Below are 19,543 nucleotides of genomic sequence, written 5' to 3'. Positions count from 1 at the left end.
AGCTCACCGAGGACATGACCCTAGATAGGAAGGTCTGGAAGATGCGAATTACGGCAGAGGATTAGGGCCAGTTCGGGTCGCTAGGGTAGGGAATTAATTGGGGGGGGTGTATTCCTGTTATGATCCCGTATTCAGTGTTCCGTGTTCCGTGTTCCATGTTTATTACGAATCTGTGTGCTTTCCTCTGCTTTATATTCCTGCATTCCTGCTTTACTCTGTTTTATATTCCTTATGGGTGCCGTATCTATGTTATGTCATCTGCTTCTGTGCTTTACTATGTGTTTGTGTGATATCTCGTGACTTGAGCCGAGGGTCTTTCGGAAACAGCCTTTCTACTTCATCAGAGGTAGAGGTATGGACTGCGTACATCTTACCCCCCCCAGACCCCACTAAGTGGGAATACACTGGGTTTGTTGTTGTTGTTGTATAATATTAGGATTATCTAATTTGATATACACGTGCAACACACGCATTATGAAACTAGTTATATAAATATTGGAAGTCTCACACCCTTAGTGTAGGTTTAATCTGCTTTTTCTTACTTCTCAAGACTTGATCATTCACTACCTTCTAGATGAAGTTTGACAACATCAGGTTTCGTGGTACGAAAAGATTTTAAAAAAGGTTAGAAGTACAATATAGAACCAGACAGTAACTTGGAACAGTAAGCAGCATCTTTTTTTTTTGGAAACTCGCCGGTAACTTAAACAGTAAACAACATCTGAACCTGGCATCAAATGGATAGATGGTTTATTTGGTCATATCAGCTGCAAAGATTCACCTAAAGGTGCACAAAACCCAGTACGACATCAAACAAACAGGAGAGAAGGTAATAACATACCTTCAGTTTTTTGTTATTTTTCGTCTCCGTAAACATTTGGATCTCTATTGCATATACCTCCAACAATTGTGTGCCTTTCTTCTGGTCATCTGTACCATCTTCTTTTTGACAAGATTTGTGGAGCTCTTTCAAAATCTAATTAAATGCACAAGTTATTGGTAGGAAAACTTACACAGTGACACTACAATGACAGATGCTAATCTGAAAAAGAATAATACCTTACTCATTCGTCCATACTCCCCAATGTCAAACCAAATTTTGCAAAGTTTTAGATTTGTCTTGAACCACAACCTCTGCAAAAAGAAGGTAACTATGAAACCCTTGACAAGAACATGAACTCCACTATGAACCTTCAAAGCCAGCCTAATATAGCCTCAAGAAGGAATTGTTCTGACCTCGTTCTTTGCCTCTTCAAGGGCTTTCAACGTTGCCTGGTAGAACTCTTGTAGGAGACTGAAGTTCTGACTAGCTGATCCTGAAACGAAATCCATGATACTATTGATACACTTTTCACTATAATTTCTTGTCACTGCTGACTTGATGTAGGTTAGCATTTCTCTGTAAGCATCCATCATTTCCTTGAACTTTCCTAACTTGTAGTAAAGCTTAACAGTTTGTTTTAAGGCTTTGAATCCCCTGACGAACAATAAGAACAGTTGGTACATGTCGCACAAAGCATATTCCGGAGAATTTTAAAACTTGTAAGAGACCTTTACTTACAAAGAATCAAATTACATTAAACAAGAAGCAAAGGTGTGAAATGGCAACACAACCTTAGCAATACAATCACAAAGTATTTCTAAGAAGCATCACGTCACATGAACAAGAAGCAAATGTGGGAAATAGTAAGACACCTTTTGGCTTTCAATTATGAAGTGTGTGCAAGTACTCTCAGTGATTAATATCAAGGAAAGTTTCCAAATTAATGAAACAACATACAGAGCACAGAAAGACCAAAAGTATCAGATCTGACAATGAACAAGGTCTCACCCACGTAAACCAAATAGGAGTGTGAGACCAGGAAGGAGAAACCTGACTAATCGTTACTAGTTTTTGTCAAACAAATATGTGCACTTGGCAGATTTACATTATTTTCCCACAAGCTTGTGAGAACTGAGAAAGATAAAGCTAAATAAACTATCAGGATTTTATCCCACATGTTCCATATAAGCATTTGTACAGTGAAGAAAACACGATCGATCTCAACTTGCACTTTCTCTTAACTCATCCTCTGCTTGTTTCTCAGGCTGCATGTCAATTAATAAAGGTTGTGGCAATTTACTTGAGATAAAAAGTTAGCTTTAATGAGAACATGCAGTTCTTAAAGGCCCTGAGCTTCATATGGAAAAGATCTATCACATTAGTCTTCAACATCATAAATCTCACAAATACGCAGCCGTCTATTCTCTTTATAAAGCAAACACACAAGGGAGTAAGCTGATCAGTTTTACAACCACCATACTGCACAAAATATTTATTACTTTCTGTTAGACTATGAGTAGGACTGATCAGTTTAATAACAACCATATTGCACAAAATATTTATTACGTTCTGTTAGAATATTATTAGGAGTCCTACTCATATTGTAACACTTCCAATTCCTTACCACTCAGCTTTCTCAGGTTCCATACGAACTACTTCAGCAAAACCCTCAAGTGCTGCCTCTGGGTCTGTTTCAACCAAGCCTATAAATGACATAATCACAGAATATTAGTAGGTAACCAGGTCCGAAGAGAGGAAACAAAGAAAACAGCTATTAGTCCAAGATAAGAAGAGCTTACAACAACAACAACAAACCCAGTGTATTCCCACTTTGTGGGGTCTGGGGGGGGTAAGATGTACGCAGTCCATACCTCTACCTCTGATGAAGTAGAAAGGCTGTTTCCGAAAGAAAGATAAGAAGAGCTTAAGATGCATATATAGATATGCACAGAGTTGTATTAAAGTCAATGCCATTACATAGGATATAGCATGACTCACAATTACCTCGCAACCAGGGAGTACTTTCTTTTTTGACAACTGAAGAATTCCCAAGGACCAGCTGCCACATGGCAGATAAAGTCAACACACCATTACATAGCATATAGCATATTTAATTACTACCTTAAGACCAAGGAGTTCTTTACAGGGGTATCCGTTGCTACTACTTGACTCCAATAGATATACTTACGACTTTCCTCAACCTTACCTTGCTATGCCAAAAATCATCCACCACAATCCTAGAACTCGTATAAGATGGGGGATGGATGCCATTTTGTCAACCATCAACACCACATAAATCTATGAAAGTCTTCACTGAGAACAAAAATCTCAAGGGATAAAATTCCAGAGGACAAACAGCAGACTTATTTTTTTTCTTTGATAACTAACTTATATCATATAAACTAAAGTACTACTCCTGTACGCAACCCAATGATATAGGTATCAACAAAACCCCATCAAAAAACACTAAAGAGAGAAGAAAATTAACTATCATGACCCTGATACCTAAAATCTACACTAATTAATATGCCTTCCTGGTTCCCTGTAAGTTCCTTTTACAAATGAACACAATCAGTGCCCTAGCTTTCTTCTCCATATATCCAGTTTTGATTTCCAAAATCACATAAAAAGCTTTGAATTCTAGCCATCTCACGCAGCGGATAGCTACCTTATTTCAGAATCCAGACATTATAGATTGACCAAATCAAAGTGAGCCTCAATTTCTAACTCAATATTCACCTCTGTCCAAACAGTTTACAGGTCAAACTCAACCATGCTGAGTTACCATGATTGCTCGTCCCATAGCAGATTGCAGAATTTTGTTCCGTCATCTTAGAAATGATAATAAGAAATTTGGTGGGCACCAAAGTGTGGTCTAGTGATCAACTAGTTCCACGAGGCCTGTGCTGAGCTGGGTCAAAACTCAAGATATAAAACAACTAATTTTAATTTAAAATATAATTTGTCATATATTTTTTGCTTTCTGGACTGCGTACATTTTATCCTCCCCAGACCCCAGTTGGTGGGAATACACTGGGCTTGTTGTTGTTATTGTTGTTGTTTTGTAAATAATATTATCTAATGATATATCAAACATGTCTTGTTAATAAGTTTTTCTAATTGTTAAAGTTTTTAATTATGTAGGTAGATAATTTTTAAGGAAAAAAATATTTGTAAATAAGAAAGTATTACCAGAGAATTAGAATACATCAATGGGCCAAAAGCAATTCAATATTTTGTAAAATAACATGATTTAAAATAATTAAATAATTATAATTTGACGAAGATCATAAATAAAAACTATTTATTTTTTTATGATTTTGTGAGTATCTAATTGTTTACTTATATACAGAAATAATTTTTTTTTATATTTATTGAATTTTAATTTCATTCTTTATTTCAAGTAGCAAGACTTTTTGCATAATTCATTTTTTTCATCTTATAAAATCATCTAATACAATAAAATATTTCACTGGCTTCAAGTTTATATTATATATTACAACCTTAATTTAGAGATTTTACACAAATTAACTTCATAATAATCTATAAGGATACTAAATAATAATTAAACTGGATTAATAGATTACTCCATTCAGTTCATTTGGTTTTCGTGTTTATGTTTTACACACCCCTTGAAGAATATCTTATCCATTCCATTTTAATTATTATTGTATCTTTCTTCATGTTAGCTAAGTAAAATAATATGTACAAGGTATTATTGATTAATTTATCCTATTTATTATATGTCTCTTGAGAATTGTACAATATCAATAAGAATTATAAGAGCGTCGTTGAAAATCAATGTAAACTTTAATTCTGTATTAAAAAATATTTGGATTGATTTTTTTGAGCTAAAATGATTGCTAATTAAAGATAAATGGAGTTTTAACTAAAGGTAATTTAATAAGTGACAAGAAGAGACCAATAATAAAAGTCCAAGTTGAAATGGTCTTAACAAAAATAACAAGGGCATAAATGAAAATATATTAGAAAAAGACATCATTAATTGCCATGTGATAATTTTACTTAACAAAAATACCTGAAATGCCATTGTGAGGACTACCAAAATTGATATCCTCTCTTATATATAGTAGTTATTAAAAATTATTTGGATTGATTTTTTTATTTAGAGACCAATAATAAAAGTCCAAGTTGAAATGGTCTTAACAAAAATAATAAGAGCATAAATGGAAATATATTAGAAAAAGGCATCATTAATTGCCATTTGTGATAATTTTACTTAACAAAAAAAAAAGTGAAACACCTAAAATACCATTGTGAGGACTACCAAAATTGATATCCTCTCTTATATATAGTAGTAATGAAATGCGTTGAGAACCATGAGGTCTAGTCCCACTAGAGGTAAAAATACTAGGTGATTTCTTCTCATTTGTCCAAATCTCGGTCTGCAGAATTACCCAATAACTACGCTAGTGGAAAGTAGCATGTACCCGATAGTCGAGGTGCGCACAAGCTAGTCCAAGCTCCATGGTTATCCCAAAACAAAAAGAAGGAATTTGGAGCATTAAAAATTAGAAATACAAAACTTTATACTTAACGATCCAAATTATTATATTCTCTTTAATAAGTATTAGCTTTTGTCTCTAATTCAAATCAAGAGAAAATTTTGATTTAATCACCTTTTCTTAGTAATTTTCAATTTCAAATCTTCCAAATTCTTTCAAGCAACAACTGTTCTTTTTTATAGATCTTCCTAAAGTACTTTCTAAATGATCTAACAAATACGCTAGTTAACAAATAAGGACCTTGTTCCTATTTCCCAAACTTAAGCAACCAAAATGTCATCTAACATAGCATCAAACTTAATTAACAAATAGAACACAGTACACATTCGTGTACACAGAGCATATTCGACGCTTCCATTTTTTTCTAATTTAATGCCAAAAGTGTTTCCAATTTTTGCAAATTTTGTTTGTTTACAAAATTTTCAGAAAGAAAAGGAACTTATGCAGTTGGTTCAAATTCCAGCAGAGAGCCCCCAAAAGAAAACGGACTAGATGATTCTTTCCATCTGTCCTGGCCTTGGTGGATAGAGTTACCAAGTAACCGTTGGTGCTGGTGGTGACAGGTAGTGCGTGGATTTAGTCGATGCGTGTGAAAGCTACTCCAGACACCACGGTTATACAAATTAAAGTAACTTATGCAGTTTCCCAAAGAAGCTGATTTTTCTCAGGGTTTGGAAGATTCAATTTTTTTAACAAAGAAAAACAACAAAGTTTGAGATGGAGCAGATTTTCTCAACCAAAAGCTAATAATATATCACATTACAGAAGAACCAAACTTCATCAGCGTATTCACGACATTTTGAAATTTCAAAAAATAGCATATATCGTCAACAAAAAATTAATTAAATAAAAACCTTTGGAGTTGTAGTATTGGTTCTCAATATCAACATCCTGCTCTTCAGGTTCCTCGTCCGAATACTCGAATCCATAGTCCTCCATATCTGCATCTTCAAACAACAACAACGAAAAAGAAAAAATGGACACACACACAACATCAATGTTCACAAAATCAGATTAACAAAAAAAAAGTAGTGAGGTAAAGAGAGAGTAAATTACAAGAACCCATGGCTGATTAGAGAACACTGAGAAAATGGAAAACGAAGAGTAATTAATAGGGTGATTTTTAGTTAAGAATGAAGAGACAATCGCTTTGGACCAGTAGTAAAATCGAGTCAAGACTTTAGAGGGGCATATATTTCCGGTGTTGGGATCCTGGGTCGGGTTCAAATTACGGGTGTAGAGGAAAATTGCATTCATAGTTGGTAACTTTACTTTTCTGTCAATAGTGTTTGAACATTACATTTTTTTATATATATTAGTTTAATCACATGTGTCTTAATTTTTAATTATTTAAGATTAAATGATTTTATTTATTGTGAAAGATTTTAATAAAGTGCAAAAAATTTAAATCACTTTTCAAAAATTTTTCGTACTCTAACATAATAATATAAACATAGCATATATTTTATTATAAGCACATATATATTTTACCAACAGAAATTTCAAGTGATTAATGGATCGTCACTTTTACGTTTGTCATGCAGTAAATCTTTTCCTTGTTGCTAGAGGCTAAGAGAGATACATAAATTTGAATCATTTTTGTAGTACGGTAAAAAAAATTATTTTTCTATATTTAAAATCTTTCCTTATTTTTAAAGTTAAATCTTTAGAAAATATTTGATTACTTGCTTAAATTTTTTAGTACTTCTTATATTTTCTTATTCTAACTCTATCATATTTATTTTTAAATTTTTCAAATCTTCTAAAAATCAAGTTTAGTTGATTTAGAATTTTTAAACTAAAGAAAAATGTATTAGTTGTCATTAATTCTGATGACTTTTAATTAAAAAATATTTTACTATAAATATTAAGTAAATTTTCAACTCTTAAATAATATAAAAATAGTAAAAGCATAATTTTATCTAAAGCGAAGACTTTTAATAAAGGACAAAAATTCAAATAATATTTCTAAAATCGTTCATACTTTTAATATAGTATAGATATAGATATAGTATAAGCATATTTTTTCTCCTCTATACATTAAATATTTTATACTTTTCATACTCATTTGTGTTTCAACTTTTATTTGTATTTCTTCTTTTTTTCTTATTCTTTTTTTTCCTTGATTTTTTTCTAGTTTTAATTTATTTGTCTCATTTTTTTAATTTATTCTCTTTTTTCTCGCACATTATATATTTCTTTATTTATCTTTTTTTTCTTTTTTTTTAGTTTATTTCTCTCGACCTTTATTTTTCTTTTATTTTTCCTCATCATTTCTTTTTTTTCCTCAAACTTTATTTTTATTTTTATTTTTTATTTTTCTCAATTTTTTTTTTATTCCTCTTTTTTCTTAACATTTAATTTTTTTCTTCTTTTTTTTCTCAATATTTTTTTCTCTTTCTTTTTTTCCTCAACTTCTATTATATTTTGCTAATAAATAATAAGTTGAATAATCCGCAAAGGGATTTTTTTTTCTTTGACATCAAAGTAAATTTAAGGGTATGACTTGTTGTTTGAAAGTCATTTGGGATAAGTCTTTTTCTCTAAGGCAAGAATTATTGAACATCTCATAAATCAAGACACAATATGGTAGTGTCAACACTTGCCCATTGGTCGTAACTTAATTTTTTGAGTAGTTCTTAAGCTAAGTCTTACCTCTAATGGAGCATCTCATAAATCAAGACATAATGTGATAATGTCAACTCTTGCCCATAAGGCATAACTTGTGAGCTAAGTCTTGCCTCTAAAGAAAAATTTATAGAATATCTCATAAATTAAAACATAATGTGGTAGTGCCAACTCTTGCCCATGAGGAATAACTTGTGAGCTAAGTCTTGCCTCTAAAGAAAGATTTATAAAACATCTCATAAATCAAGACATAATGTGGTAGTGTCAACTCTTGCCCATGGGGTATAACTTTCTATTTAAAAGTCTTTGGACTAAGTCGTGTCTCTAAGACAAGAATTATAATGCATCGAATAAATCAAGACATAATGTGGTAGTGTCAACTCTTACCCATGAAGCATAACTTGTTGTTTGAAAGTCATTGATTTATAAAACATCTTATATATCAAGATACAGTATGGTAGTGTCAACTTACCCATGAGGCGTAACTTGTTGTTTAAAATACCTTGGGCTAATTCTTGCCTCTAAGGTAGGAGTTATAGAGCATCTCATGAATTAAAACATAATGTGGTAGTGTTAGCTCTTACCCATGGGGCGTACCTTGTTATTTGAAAGTCCTTGGGTTAAGTCTTATCTCCAAGGCAAGAGTTATAAAACATCTCATAAATCAAAACGCAATGTGGTAGCGTTAACTCTTGCTCGTGAGGCATTACTTGTTGCTTGAAAGCCATTGGACTAAGTCTTATCTCTAGGACTGGGCATAAAATACCGAAAATTGAAGTGCCGAACCAAATTGAACTAAAAAAATTGGTAATTATTATTTGATAATTCGATATTTGGTATAAAATTTGAGAGTAAAATTTTAATATTTCGATATTCGGGATTAGGTTTGGTATAAGATATTAGTACCATTTGGTATTCGGTATTTACCATATACCAAATTATTATTATTATTATTATTATTATTATATATATAATAATAATATGCATTATGTCTAACTAATCCAATAGACAATAATATTAGTCATTCCAAAGAATCTCTTGGACCTTAGTAATATATTCGTAAAAAGCACAAAAAAGAATACTAGATAGGGTTTCTATTAAATATACTTTTTGAAGTTTAAACATTGTTTGCATACCTCCAACTTTAATATGGTATTACCAAATACCGTACCAAATCAAAGTTTAGTTTACCGATCATCGAATTATCGATCAATGTTATAAAGTATGGTATGTGGTATCTACTCTCAAATACCGATTACAATTACCTAACTCAAACTTCAAAAATGCCGAATCGAATACCAAACGCGCACCTCTACTTGTCTCTAAGGAAAGAGTTATAGCATCTCATAAATCAATACACAATGTGATAGTATCAACTCTTGCCCATGGGGTATAACTTGTTGTTTGATGGTCCTTGGGTTAAGTCTTGCCTCTAAGGCAAGAGTTATAAGCATTTCATAAGTAAAAAAAATAAATTGTTGTAATATTGACTCTTGCCCAAGAGACGTAATTTGCTGTTTGAAAATCCTCGGGATAAGTCGTACCTCTAAGGTAAGAGTTATAGAACATCTTATAATTAAGACATAATGTGGTAGTGTCAACTCTTGCCTGTGGGTCATAACTTGTTGTTTGAAAGTCCTTGAGCTAAGTATTTCCTCTAAGAGAGTTATAAAACACCCTAAACTTTGGCCTTGCAAAATTTCTTGAGTTTTGGACATTCTGGACAACATACGATTTATGGGTACTAGTACTATACTAGGGTACAGTTTGGTGTCCCTCTTCTTGTATGATAGTTAGTGAGTTTTGGTTGCATTCTTTCCAAGGTACGAGTTAGCATCTTACTAGTTGAATGATAGGGTAAGAGTGTTATCTTGCCAAACCGTATAATGCCTATAGTCTAATCTAGTGGATTTTGATCAAGGTACTATTCCAAGGGTACTACTCGTATGTTAGGATACGAGTCGGGCATGTGTGGTCGTATGTTGGGCAATATGGAGGTCCAAGGTAGTTCTAGGGTACAATATTAGGGTACCACTCATACCCTAGGGTAGTGGTTTAGGGAGATGGGTCGTACCCTCCTACGGGTTAAGATTTTAGCTTTTAAGTTGAGGGTATTTCGAACATTTCTTACCCTAAAACCCTTAAGTACCCATGTTATATAACCCTTGGTGGCCTCTCATAACATATTTGAAAGACATGAACACTCTCAAATCCTCTCTAAACTCTCTCAAGAAGGTTAGTTAGGGGTTTCATCAAAGTGCTTATCTAGAAGCTAAAGGTGTCAAATTCCTTTCGTGGATCTTCGTAAATAAGGCATGTTACTCCTCCATCATTGTTAGTTCCAACTAAAGGTATGTTTTAATATGTTTTAAACATTGATAGTGAATTATAAATGGTGGTTTTGAAAACCAATATTGAGGGTTGATACATATTGTTGAGTATTGTTTACTCTTGGTTTAAATTATGTTTTCACATGTTTTGGTGATGGTTTGCACATGTGGGTGCTTGTTGACTGTGGTTTAACAAATGGGTTATGGGTAACCCTAAACTTGATGGCTTATGCTTTGATTTTGGTCTTGATAAAGGTATGCCCTCAATATGTATGATAAATGCCTATAGGAATACTTTTAGTTATATTGTTGAACTTTCATTGAAGCTTTGCACGGTTTACTATGGTAATGGAACCTAAGTTGGTTTGTATTAGTTTAAATGGTTTTGAATAGGTTTAAATAGTTTTGAATGGTATGAATGGTTTGGAAGGGTCAAATGGTAAGGCCTTGGTGTCTATGAAATTGATTTAAATGAAAACCTTGTGAGGTATATGGGAATCCCCCAAGTGAATTTAATAATAAAGACCCACATGTTAGACAATATACATCAAACATTCATGTGTGCAAACTACCATCAATAACATGTATAAACATAAGTCTAAGAAAGAATCATCATTATTCTTCATTAGGCAACAAAACCATTTTCATTTGATTTCAAAACCACCATGTACACTTACTAATCCAAGTGTGAAATAAATGGGATTAGAGTTATTTAGAAAGGGTAAGAGTTACATACCTTAGACAACTTGAATCACCAAGAACATTGACTTCACTTTGCCTCTTGAAGATCACCCTTGAAACCCTAGCCTCCAATCCTTCAAAGATGAGCTTGGGAGAGTATTTAGGGTGTTTGATCTATCAAAATGGATGTTTACGAGGCTACAAGTACTTATATAGTAAGAGGGATTAGGGTTTTAGGCATGAGAAATAACCACAAGGCCCTTAGATAAAATCTGGAAATTAGATTCGTCCAGGGGTACGACTCGCTTAAGGGACTCATACCCTAGGGTACGAATGGTACCCAGACTCGTACCCTAGGCTTCTACAGGTTACACACACTATTAAGGGTACGACCATACACCCTTGAGTTGTATCCAAAGGGTACGACTCACCCCTAACTCATACACATCACTCGTACCAAAAACTATCCACTTTTGATCGAGGCATCACTTTATACGATTGGTCTTGGTACGACTCGTACCTTAAGGTACGATTGGTTGGAGCCTCACTCGTACCTAGGATAGAAAGTTACACCCACCACACTGCCTAGGGTACTATAGGGTGTCACCAAATCATATCCAAAAGGTACGAGTGGTACCCTTAGTCGTACCAAATCCAGAGACATCAAATGAGGGAATTTTTAATGGCTCAAAGTCTAGGTATTTCTATTCTGCCCCACTTAGATCATTCGTCTTGAATGAATGGTAAGGCAAGCATAAACACAAGTTAACACCTTATCACAGATCAAACCAACCTTTAAAAAAGTTAAAAGAAACATACAACAAGGATACAACACATACCATGCTCATAATCAATCAATGATTTACTTCACTGTCTTTGGGACTCAAACCCATTATCATCAAGACACTTGTTCATTTCAAAGCTTAGGGACTTAAACCCTTTAATTATCAACACTTACTTATTTCATAACTTAGGGAATTCAACCCATCAACTTATCAAGGATAATTGCTTAATTCAAGGATTAGGGACTCGTGCCTATAATTTACCAAAGATATGAATCAACTCAAGATACTAGGGACTTAAACCCATCACAACAAAAAACACACAGTTTTAAAACATTAGGGACTTGAACTCATGGTCTAACACAACACAATTCACTCAGCACATTGGGGACTTTAACCCATTGTCTACCAAAGACATAAATCAAAGTAAGAAGATCAACACATACCTTTATCCCAAGTTTCCAAAATGGGAAACAAATGCGGATACTTGGACTTCACGTCCTTTTTCACTTCCTAAGTAGCTTTCTCAGACTTTTGGTTCCACTATAGAACCTTCGTTGAAGCCACCTCTTTCGTTCGCAACCGATGAACTGGCTGATCCAAGATCCCCACCGCGATCTTCTCATTTAGGACAAAGAGTCTGAAATACTGACATACCTCACAGGAAAAACCAATGAAGGATCATACATGAAGGATCACCCATGAAAAAAAACCAGGTGAATGGAGTTCATACTAGAAGGCAACTCCAACTCATAGGCAACATTGCCAACCCTCTTTACAATCAAGTAGGGGCCAACATAACGGGAACTAAGCTTCCCCTTCTTACCAAATTACATTACTCCTTTCATGGGAGATACCTTCAAGAATACCCAATCGCCAATGCTGATCCAAGATCCTCACCGCGATCTTCTCATTTAGGATAAAGAGTCTAAAATACCGACATACCTCACGGGAAAAACCAATGAAGGATCATCCATGAAGGATCACTCATGAAGGAAAACCAGGTGAATGGAGTTCATACTAGAAGGCCACTCTAACTCATAGGCAACATTGCCAACCCTCTTGACAATCAAGTAGGGGCCAACATAATGGGAACTAAGCTTTCCCTTCTTACCAAATTACATTACTCCCTTCATGGGAGATACCTTCAAGAATACCCAATCGTCAATGCTAAACTCTAGGTCCCTACGTCTCACATCCGCATAGGACTTTTGGAGACTTTGAGCTGATTTCACCTATCACAAATCATCTTCACCTTTTATAATGCTTGGTGAACTAAATCGAGGCCAAGCAACTTACCCTTTCTAACTTCGTACCACCCAATAGGAGATCAACATTTTCTACCATACATTATCTCAAAAGGGGCCATGCCAATACTAGAGTGGTAACTATTATTATAGGCGAACTCAATCAAAGAAAAGTGGTCATAACAACTATTATCATAATCAATCACACAAGCCAGCAACATATCCACCAATGTTGGATGATTCTCTCCGCTTGCCCATTCATTTGCGAGTGGAAAACGGTACTAAGGCATACTCTAGTACCCAAACCATTTTGGAATGACTTCCAAAAGTGGGATGAAAATAGAGGACCACGATTCGAGATAATAGAAATTAGAGCACCATGCAACTTTACAATTTCTGCAAGATACAACTTAGCATAATCTTTCACCGAATAATTTTTCCTCATGGGTAAAAAGTGAGCAAACTTTGTCATTCTATCAACAATGACCCAAATAGAATCACATTGATTTCGAGATTTAGGGAGACCGATAATGAAATCCATATTAATTGCCTCCCACTTCCATTCAGGCAACATAATTTCTTGATACAACCCACCGGGCCTCATGTGCTCAACTTTCACTTGTTGACACAGTATACACTTGGACACATAGCTAACCACATCATATTTCATATTGCTCCCCAATAAAACTTTTTAAGATCGTGATACATTTTGGTGGAACTGGCATGTATAGTATACCGCAATTCATGAGCCTCGGCCATGACCCTTTACCGACGTTGGGAACACATAGCCTACTATGGAATATGAAGATACCATTACCACCAATCACAAAGTCCTTAACTTTGTGTTGACCCACATTAATCTTGATCTTCATCAAGTCGGTTTCCAAGTCTTGCTTCTATTTTATCTCAACAATAAGAGACGATTGATATACTAAAAGCATAAATACACCAACACCCTTGGAGTCCGCAAGTCGAACTCCAAGATTAGACAAATGGTAAATGTCCTTCACCAATTCCTGCTTATCCTCATCTACATGGGCCAAACTTTTCATGGACAATCTACTAAGGGCATCGGCTACTACATTCGTCTTACCGAGATGGTAATGAAGACTCATATCATACTCTTTCAATAACTCAAGCCACCTTGTTTGCCAAAGATTTAACTCCCTATGGGTAAATACATATTTGAGACTCTTATGATCGGAATAGTAGGGTAGTTCTTCCCAAGAACTTTTAATTTCCTAGAAGCACAGTCCACCACTCTACCATGTTGTATCAATACGTAATTGAGACCAACTCGAGACGCATCACAATATACCACAAACCATCACTACCCTCGAGCAAGGTCAAAATTGGAGCTGAAGTAAACTTATCTTTCAACTTCTCAAAACTACCCTCACACCCATCGGACCATAAAAACTTGACCTTCTTTTAGATCAATTTGGTCAATGGGAAAGATATAGTAGAGAAACTCTCCATAAATCTCCTATAGTAACTAGCTAGACCCAAGAAGCTCTGAATATCGGTTGGAGTCGTAGGTCCAGACCACTTCTTAACCACTCAAACCTTTTGGGGATCTGCCATGATCCCTTCATTAGAGATGACATGACCAAGAAAAGCTATGAATTTCAACCAAAACTCACACTAGGAGAACTTGGCATACAAATAATGATCCTTCAAAGTTTGCAACACGGTACAAAGATGATCTACATGATCCGCCTCACTCTTAGAATAGATTAAGATGTCATCAATAAAGACAATGGCAAATATGTCCAAGAACGGATGGAAGAAACTATTAATCAAATCCATGAATGCGGCCGGGGCATTGGTGAATCCAAAAGACATGACAAAAAACTCATAGTGACCATATCTGGTTCTAAAGGCAGTCTTAGGATATCCACATCCCTAATCTTAAGATAGTGATAACCCGATCTAAGATCAATCTTAGAGAAACACTTTGTACCCTGAAGTTGATCAAATACATCATCGATCCTAGGAAGAGGATATTTATTATTTATGGTCACTTTTTTCAACTGACGATAATCAATGCACATACGAAGGAAACCATCCGTCTTGTGCACGAATAACAAGGGAGCACCCCACAGAGACACACTAGGGTAGATAAAACCTTTATTTAAGAGGTCTTTCAGTTGCTCCTTAAGCTCTTTTAGCTCTGCTGGAGCCATTCTATAAGGAGGGATAAAAATTGAACGAGTATCCCGAACAAGATCAATCCTAAAATTAATTTCCCTATCGAGTGAAACACCGGGAAGATCATCGAGAAACCTCTCAGGAAACTCATTAACCATGGGAATAAATTCTAGAGAAGGCTCTTTTGAGTTAGAATTTTTAACTCGGACCAAATGATATAAATACTCCTTTAAAATCAATTTTTGGGCCTTTAGATAAAAAATGAACCTTTTCTTAGGCACTTGGGAATCACCTATCCATACAATGACTGGTTCATTAGGGAATTAGAACATGACCCTACGGGTTCAACAATCTAAGGAAGCATAGCAAGAGTACAACTAATCCATCTGCAGATTGACATCAAAGTAACCATGTCCAACTCTATAAAGTCTATAAGAGTATCCCTACCACCAACTAATATCACACACCCCTTATAGACCCTTCTAATAATCATAGGGTCTCTGATCAGGGTAGAAATAAAAAAAGGAACTGATAGACTCTAGGGACCATAATTAAGATGCACATCCATATAAAGGGTCAAATAAGAAAGAGTAGACCCTGGATCAAGCAAATAATACGTATCATGGGAGAAAAGTATCAATATACCCATGACAACATCGGGAGACGCCTCAGAGTCCTAGAAAGTAGCAAGTGCATACAAATGGTTTTGGCCAGCACTGGTGGCAGAAATAGAAGCAAAAGTATACATAGCACCCTTCAATACAGGAGTAAATAGAGTAGCAATAGAGGTCCTGTTGGCGAAAGAAGCTGCTAGAGAAAGGCAATGATACTGCATGTGCCCAACCTGACCATAATTAAAATATATGTTTCTCCCTTTCTTACATTGACCAAGATGACTCTGACCACAGAATCTCTAAGGAGGGCGAGGTGGAGCTGATTGAGCACCACTAGCTTGGAATTTGGCACCCTATACCTGAGACCCACCACTAAACTGAGTCCAACAACCACCTATAAACTTTAGGTAAGGAGAGAGAACACTAGCCGAGGAGAAAGAACTCGAACTCCCATATTTCTTTTATGGACACTTGCCACCATCACCACCACTATGCTTAGAAGGCCTAAATTTCTTTCCTTACCTCTTACTAAGCTTAACTTTCTTCTTTTTCTCTTCTTCCACTTGTTGCAAATACACAATCAACATAGAAATATCCATGTTTTCAATCAACAAGGTCGCCTTGCTCTCAAGGACTAACTCATATGATAATTCTATGACAAACTTATGCATTCTAGTCCTCATACTAGAAACCATCTTGGGATCATACCTTGAAAATTGATGGAATTTCAAGGCATACTCTTGAACGAATATCCTTTCTTGCTTCAAGTTTTTGTCTCCCTCAACTCTTGAGGAAAGCAGCGCTCTAAAAAAGCCTCGAATAAGTCCTCCCATATGGCGGGACTAGCATTGTACCATTGGTACGCTATATCTTTTAATTGGTAGGAAGCAAATTCAATGGCCTCAATCTCCGAAGCATGCATGATTCGGAATATCTTCTATATTTCATCAATGAAACTTTGTGAATATTCCTCAACCTTTATATCAAAGAACATGAGAGGGCTCAACCTCATAAATTGGCCAACTCTTATGGCCTCAAAAGAAACACTAGTCGGAGCACCATGCTCTGACTGGGGGGATACCGATTAGGTCAAGAGGTTGATAGAGCGATGAAACTCGAAATTAGTAGCATCCTTATGAAGTGATGAAATAGAAAAGCCACTCTCATCATCAGGGTTGGTGGGGATAGGTGGATCCCCACAAAGATGGTCAGATGCTGTAGCCCTAGCCTAGGTCTGAACTTCAAAGAGTTGGACGAGCTTTATCCATAGGGCCCTTAAAAGGGTTCTCCTGAGTCTTAGATCTCCTTGGAGGCATGATCTAAAAGATAGCAAATAGAAATCAGAGAAATCCAAGACCTTAGACTCTATTGCTTGAGATTGAAACACAAAAAAGGGAAATATTTCCTAAAATGTCTGATAGCTCCTTTTTTATAAGTGTGGCACACATGACACCCATAATAGAGACTCTACTCGATATGGTATTATGGAAACCCAACTGAACATGAACCTAGGCTGTGATACAAACTTGATACGCCCCAAAATTGGGCCTTGTCGTATGGTCACCTCAAGCCTACATAAATTGGAGGTTGCCTTGTTAACCCATCATAATCATTACATCAACCATAAGGGCTGGGTGAATCCTAACCATATAATAAGATAGAAGAAAACATACTAAAGTCAAAACTTAAACATGTCTAATCACTTTATTAGATTCATCAACTAACCAATATACCCAAGTCCATAGTCATCCATAATACCTCTATACAAACTGAAGTTTAGAAATGTATATGGCGGGACAAGCCCCAGACAATAGCCAAACCAAGTCAAAATAAGAATAAGTCTAAAGATAGGAGACCAAGAAGGAATGTCTTCCAAAGTATGAAAGCTCACCACTCCCAAGTCAATGCACGAACTGCTTCAATTACCTAATCACTGCTTAGGAAGAGAAAATAATGCTCTGGCCACTATATCACATGGGGTCAAAGCATTCAGAGACGGTTAGCGATTAGAATACTAGCATGTAACTCAAGGATAAGGATAAAATAACATCATCATTCAACAACAAGTTAATATATGTCATATCCAATCACATTCATAACCTTATCCATACATATATGCATATCACATGCTAACCAAAGGGGAAAGTCTTATCAATACTTTGGAAGCACTCATTCACCATACGTGCAATGGAGGAATCCAACCTTCCACACTTATAGATTCAAGCATTTCTCATTAAATATAGGACTTTAATCATAATCACATATCATCCAGTAAGGGACTCTAACCATATACACATCTATTTAAGTGAGGGACTCTAACCACTCACACAAATTCATATAAGTGAGGGACTCTAACTACTCACACACATTAGGAAAGGGATTCTAACCTCATGCCATATTACATAGGGGACTCTAACCCCAAGCTAATTTATTTGGCGAGGCACATCAACCTCATGAGATCTTATTATGCAAGGGACTTTAATCACAAGCGATTTCATTAGGCAAGGGACTTTAACCTCAAGCCATTATGATTATCATTAGTCGATATTAGGACTCTATCCCTTTGTCCATGCATCCACGTACATTCAATTCCATATATAATGACTTTAACCCATTTAGCCAATTTCAACACCATACAAAACCACATGTTCCTCATGGGATCCTTCATTGCTCAACCATTTCAATAGGACAATGCCTTTATTCAACTCATCATACAATTAACACTATGGTTCTCAAGACCCTTACAAGCCATTCACACTTCATTAGCAATCCTATACTACAATTTAGTTCAACACACAATTCAAGTTTATTTTTATGTTAGGGAATTTAATTTCCTTCTAATTCATCAAACTATCAAGGTTATCAATCACATAATTCACGCCTTATTTTACCTTCACAATATCACTTATCAGACAATCATACATATTAGGCCATTGCCCTAGTTCAAAGCATCATCATTATGTAACTAGACATCTTACTTAGATATTTTCACAAACACCTTGTGTATGTGTCTTTACCTAGGCCAATTTTATAGTATAAATCATCAAGACTAGTGTTACTCAAGACCCACATGTTAGACCACATACAACAAGCATTCATCTGTGCAAACTACCACCAATAATATGTATAAATATAAGTCTAAGCAAGAATTATCATTATTGATCATTAGGCAACAAAACCTTTTTCATTTGAATGGTAAGTATAAGTTAAATTTAATTACATGTAAAGTTTAATAAAAAAACTAAAAACGGTGCATGCAAAATTATCTACGTATTTAATTTTCAATCAATATGGCTACAACTTTTGGTGGTATTACCCCACTGGAGGAATCATTAAAGCAGGTCATAGAGAATGTACATATTCCTAAATATGCTGAAGTTCTCAAACCTAAATCATATGTGCATGAAAATATAAGAGTGCCTCTAAAACCAATAGTCATGCTGCATGGAGAGCCTTTGATTACTTGGAAGTAATCAGAAGTGAAAGTTTGATTTTGCAAGAAAACTTGCAACATACAATTATTGGTAAGTTTTCTTATGGCAGGCCAGACGTTAATGAGCTTCGAAAATTAATTCCTAAACAATGTGGGATTAAAGGAGATTGTATAATAGGAGTTTTAGATACAAGGTATATCTTGATTCATTTGAACCAATTCGAAGATTATGTTCAATTGTTATCTACTTTAGCATATTATATAAAATCTAGAGAGAGGTATTGGCAAATGAGGACCCTTAAATGGGATCCATGGTTTGAACCAAATG

The 19,543-nt window shown here is 35.1% G+C and overlaps 1 protein-coding gene across 2 annotated transcripts in view; it reads right to left on the bottom strand.

Annotated features, from left to right (window-relative positions):
• Positions 1-6,569, bottom strand: part of LOC107848182 (COP9 signalosome complex subunit 2) — a 16,056-nt gene extending 9,487 nt beyond the window's left edge. The window contains exons 1-6 of one of the 2 annotated variants that reach the window (XM_016692885.2): positions 6,406-6,569; positions 6,204-6,296; positions 2,448-2,526; positions 1,237-1,477; positions 1,060-1,134; positions 842-976 (exon numbers count right to left, since the gene is read on the bottom strand). In XM_016692885.2, the coding sequence (XP_016548371.2) occupies positions 842-976; positions 1,060-1,134; positions 1,237-1,477; positions 2,448-2,526; positions 6,204-6,296; positions 6,406-6,415 (633 nt within the window). In that variant the 5' untranslated portion in view covers positions 6,416-6,569. The remainder of the gene's footprint in view (positions 1-841; positions 977-1,059; positions 1,135-1,236; positions 1,478-2,447; positions 2,527-6,203; positions 6,297-6,405) is intronic. The other variant, XM_016692886.2, reaches the window with a different exon arrangement.
• Positions 6,570-19,543: the final 12,974 nt, after the last annotated feature.

The sequence above is a fragment of the Capsicum annuum genome, chromosome 11, assembly GCF_002878395.1.
Source record: "Capsicum annuum cultivar UCD-10X-F1 chromosome 11, UCD10Xv1.1, whole genome shotgun sequence".
Taxonomy (NCBI): domain Eukaryota; kingdom Viridiplantae; phylum Streptophyta; class Magnoliopsida; order Solanales; family Solanaceae; genus Capsicum; species Capsicum annuum.
The sequence above is the reverse complement of the archived record's forward strand: the minus strand, read 5'-3'. Positions and strand labels throughout refer to the sequence as shown.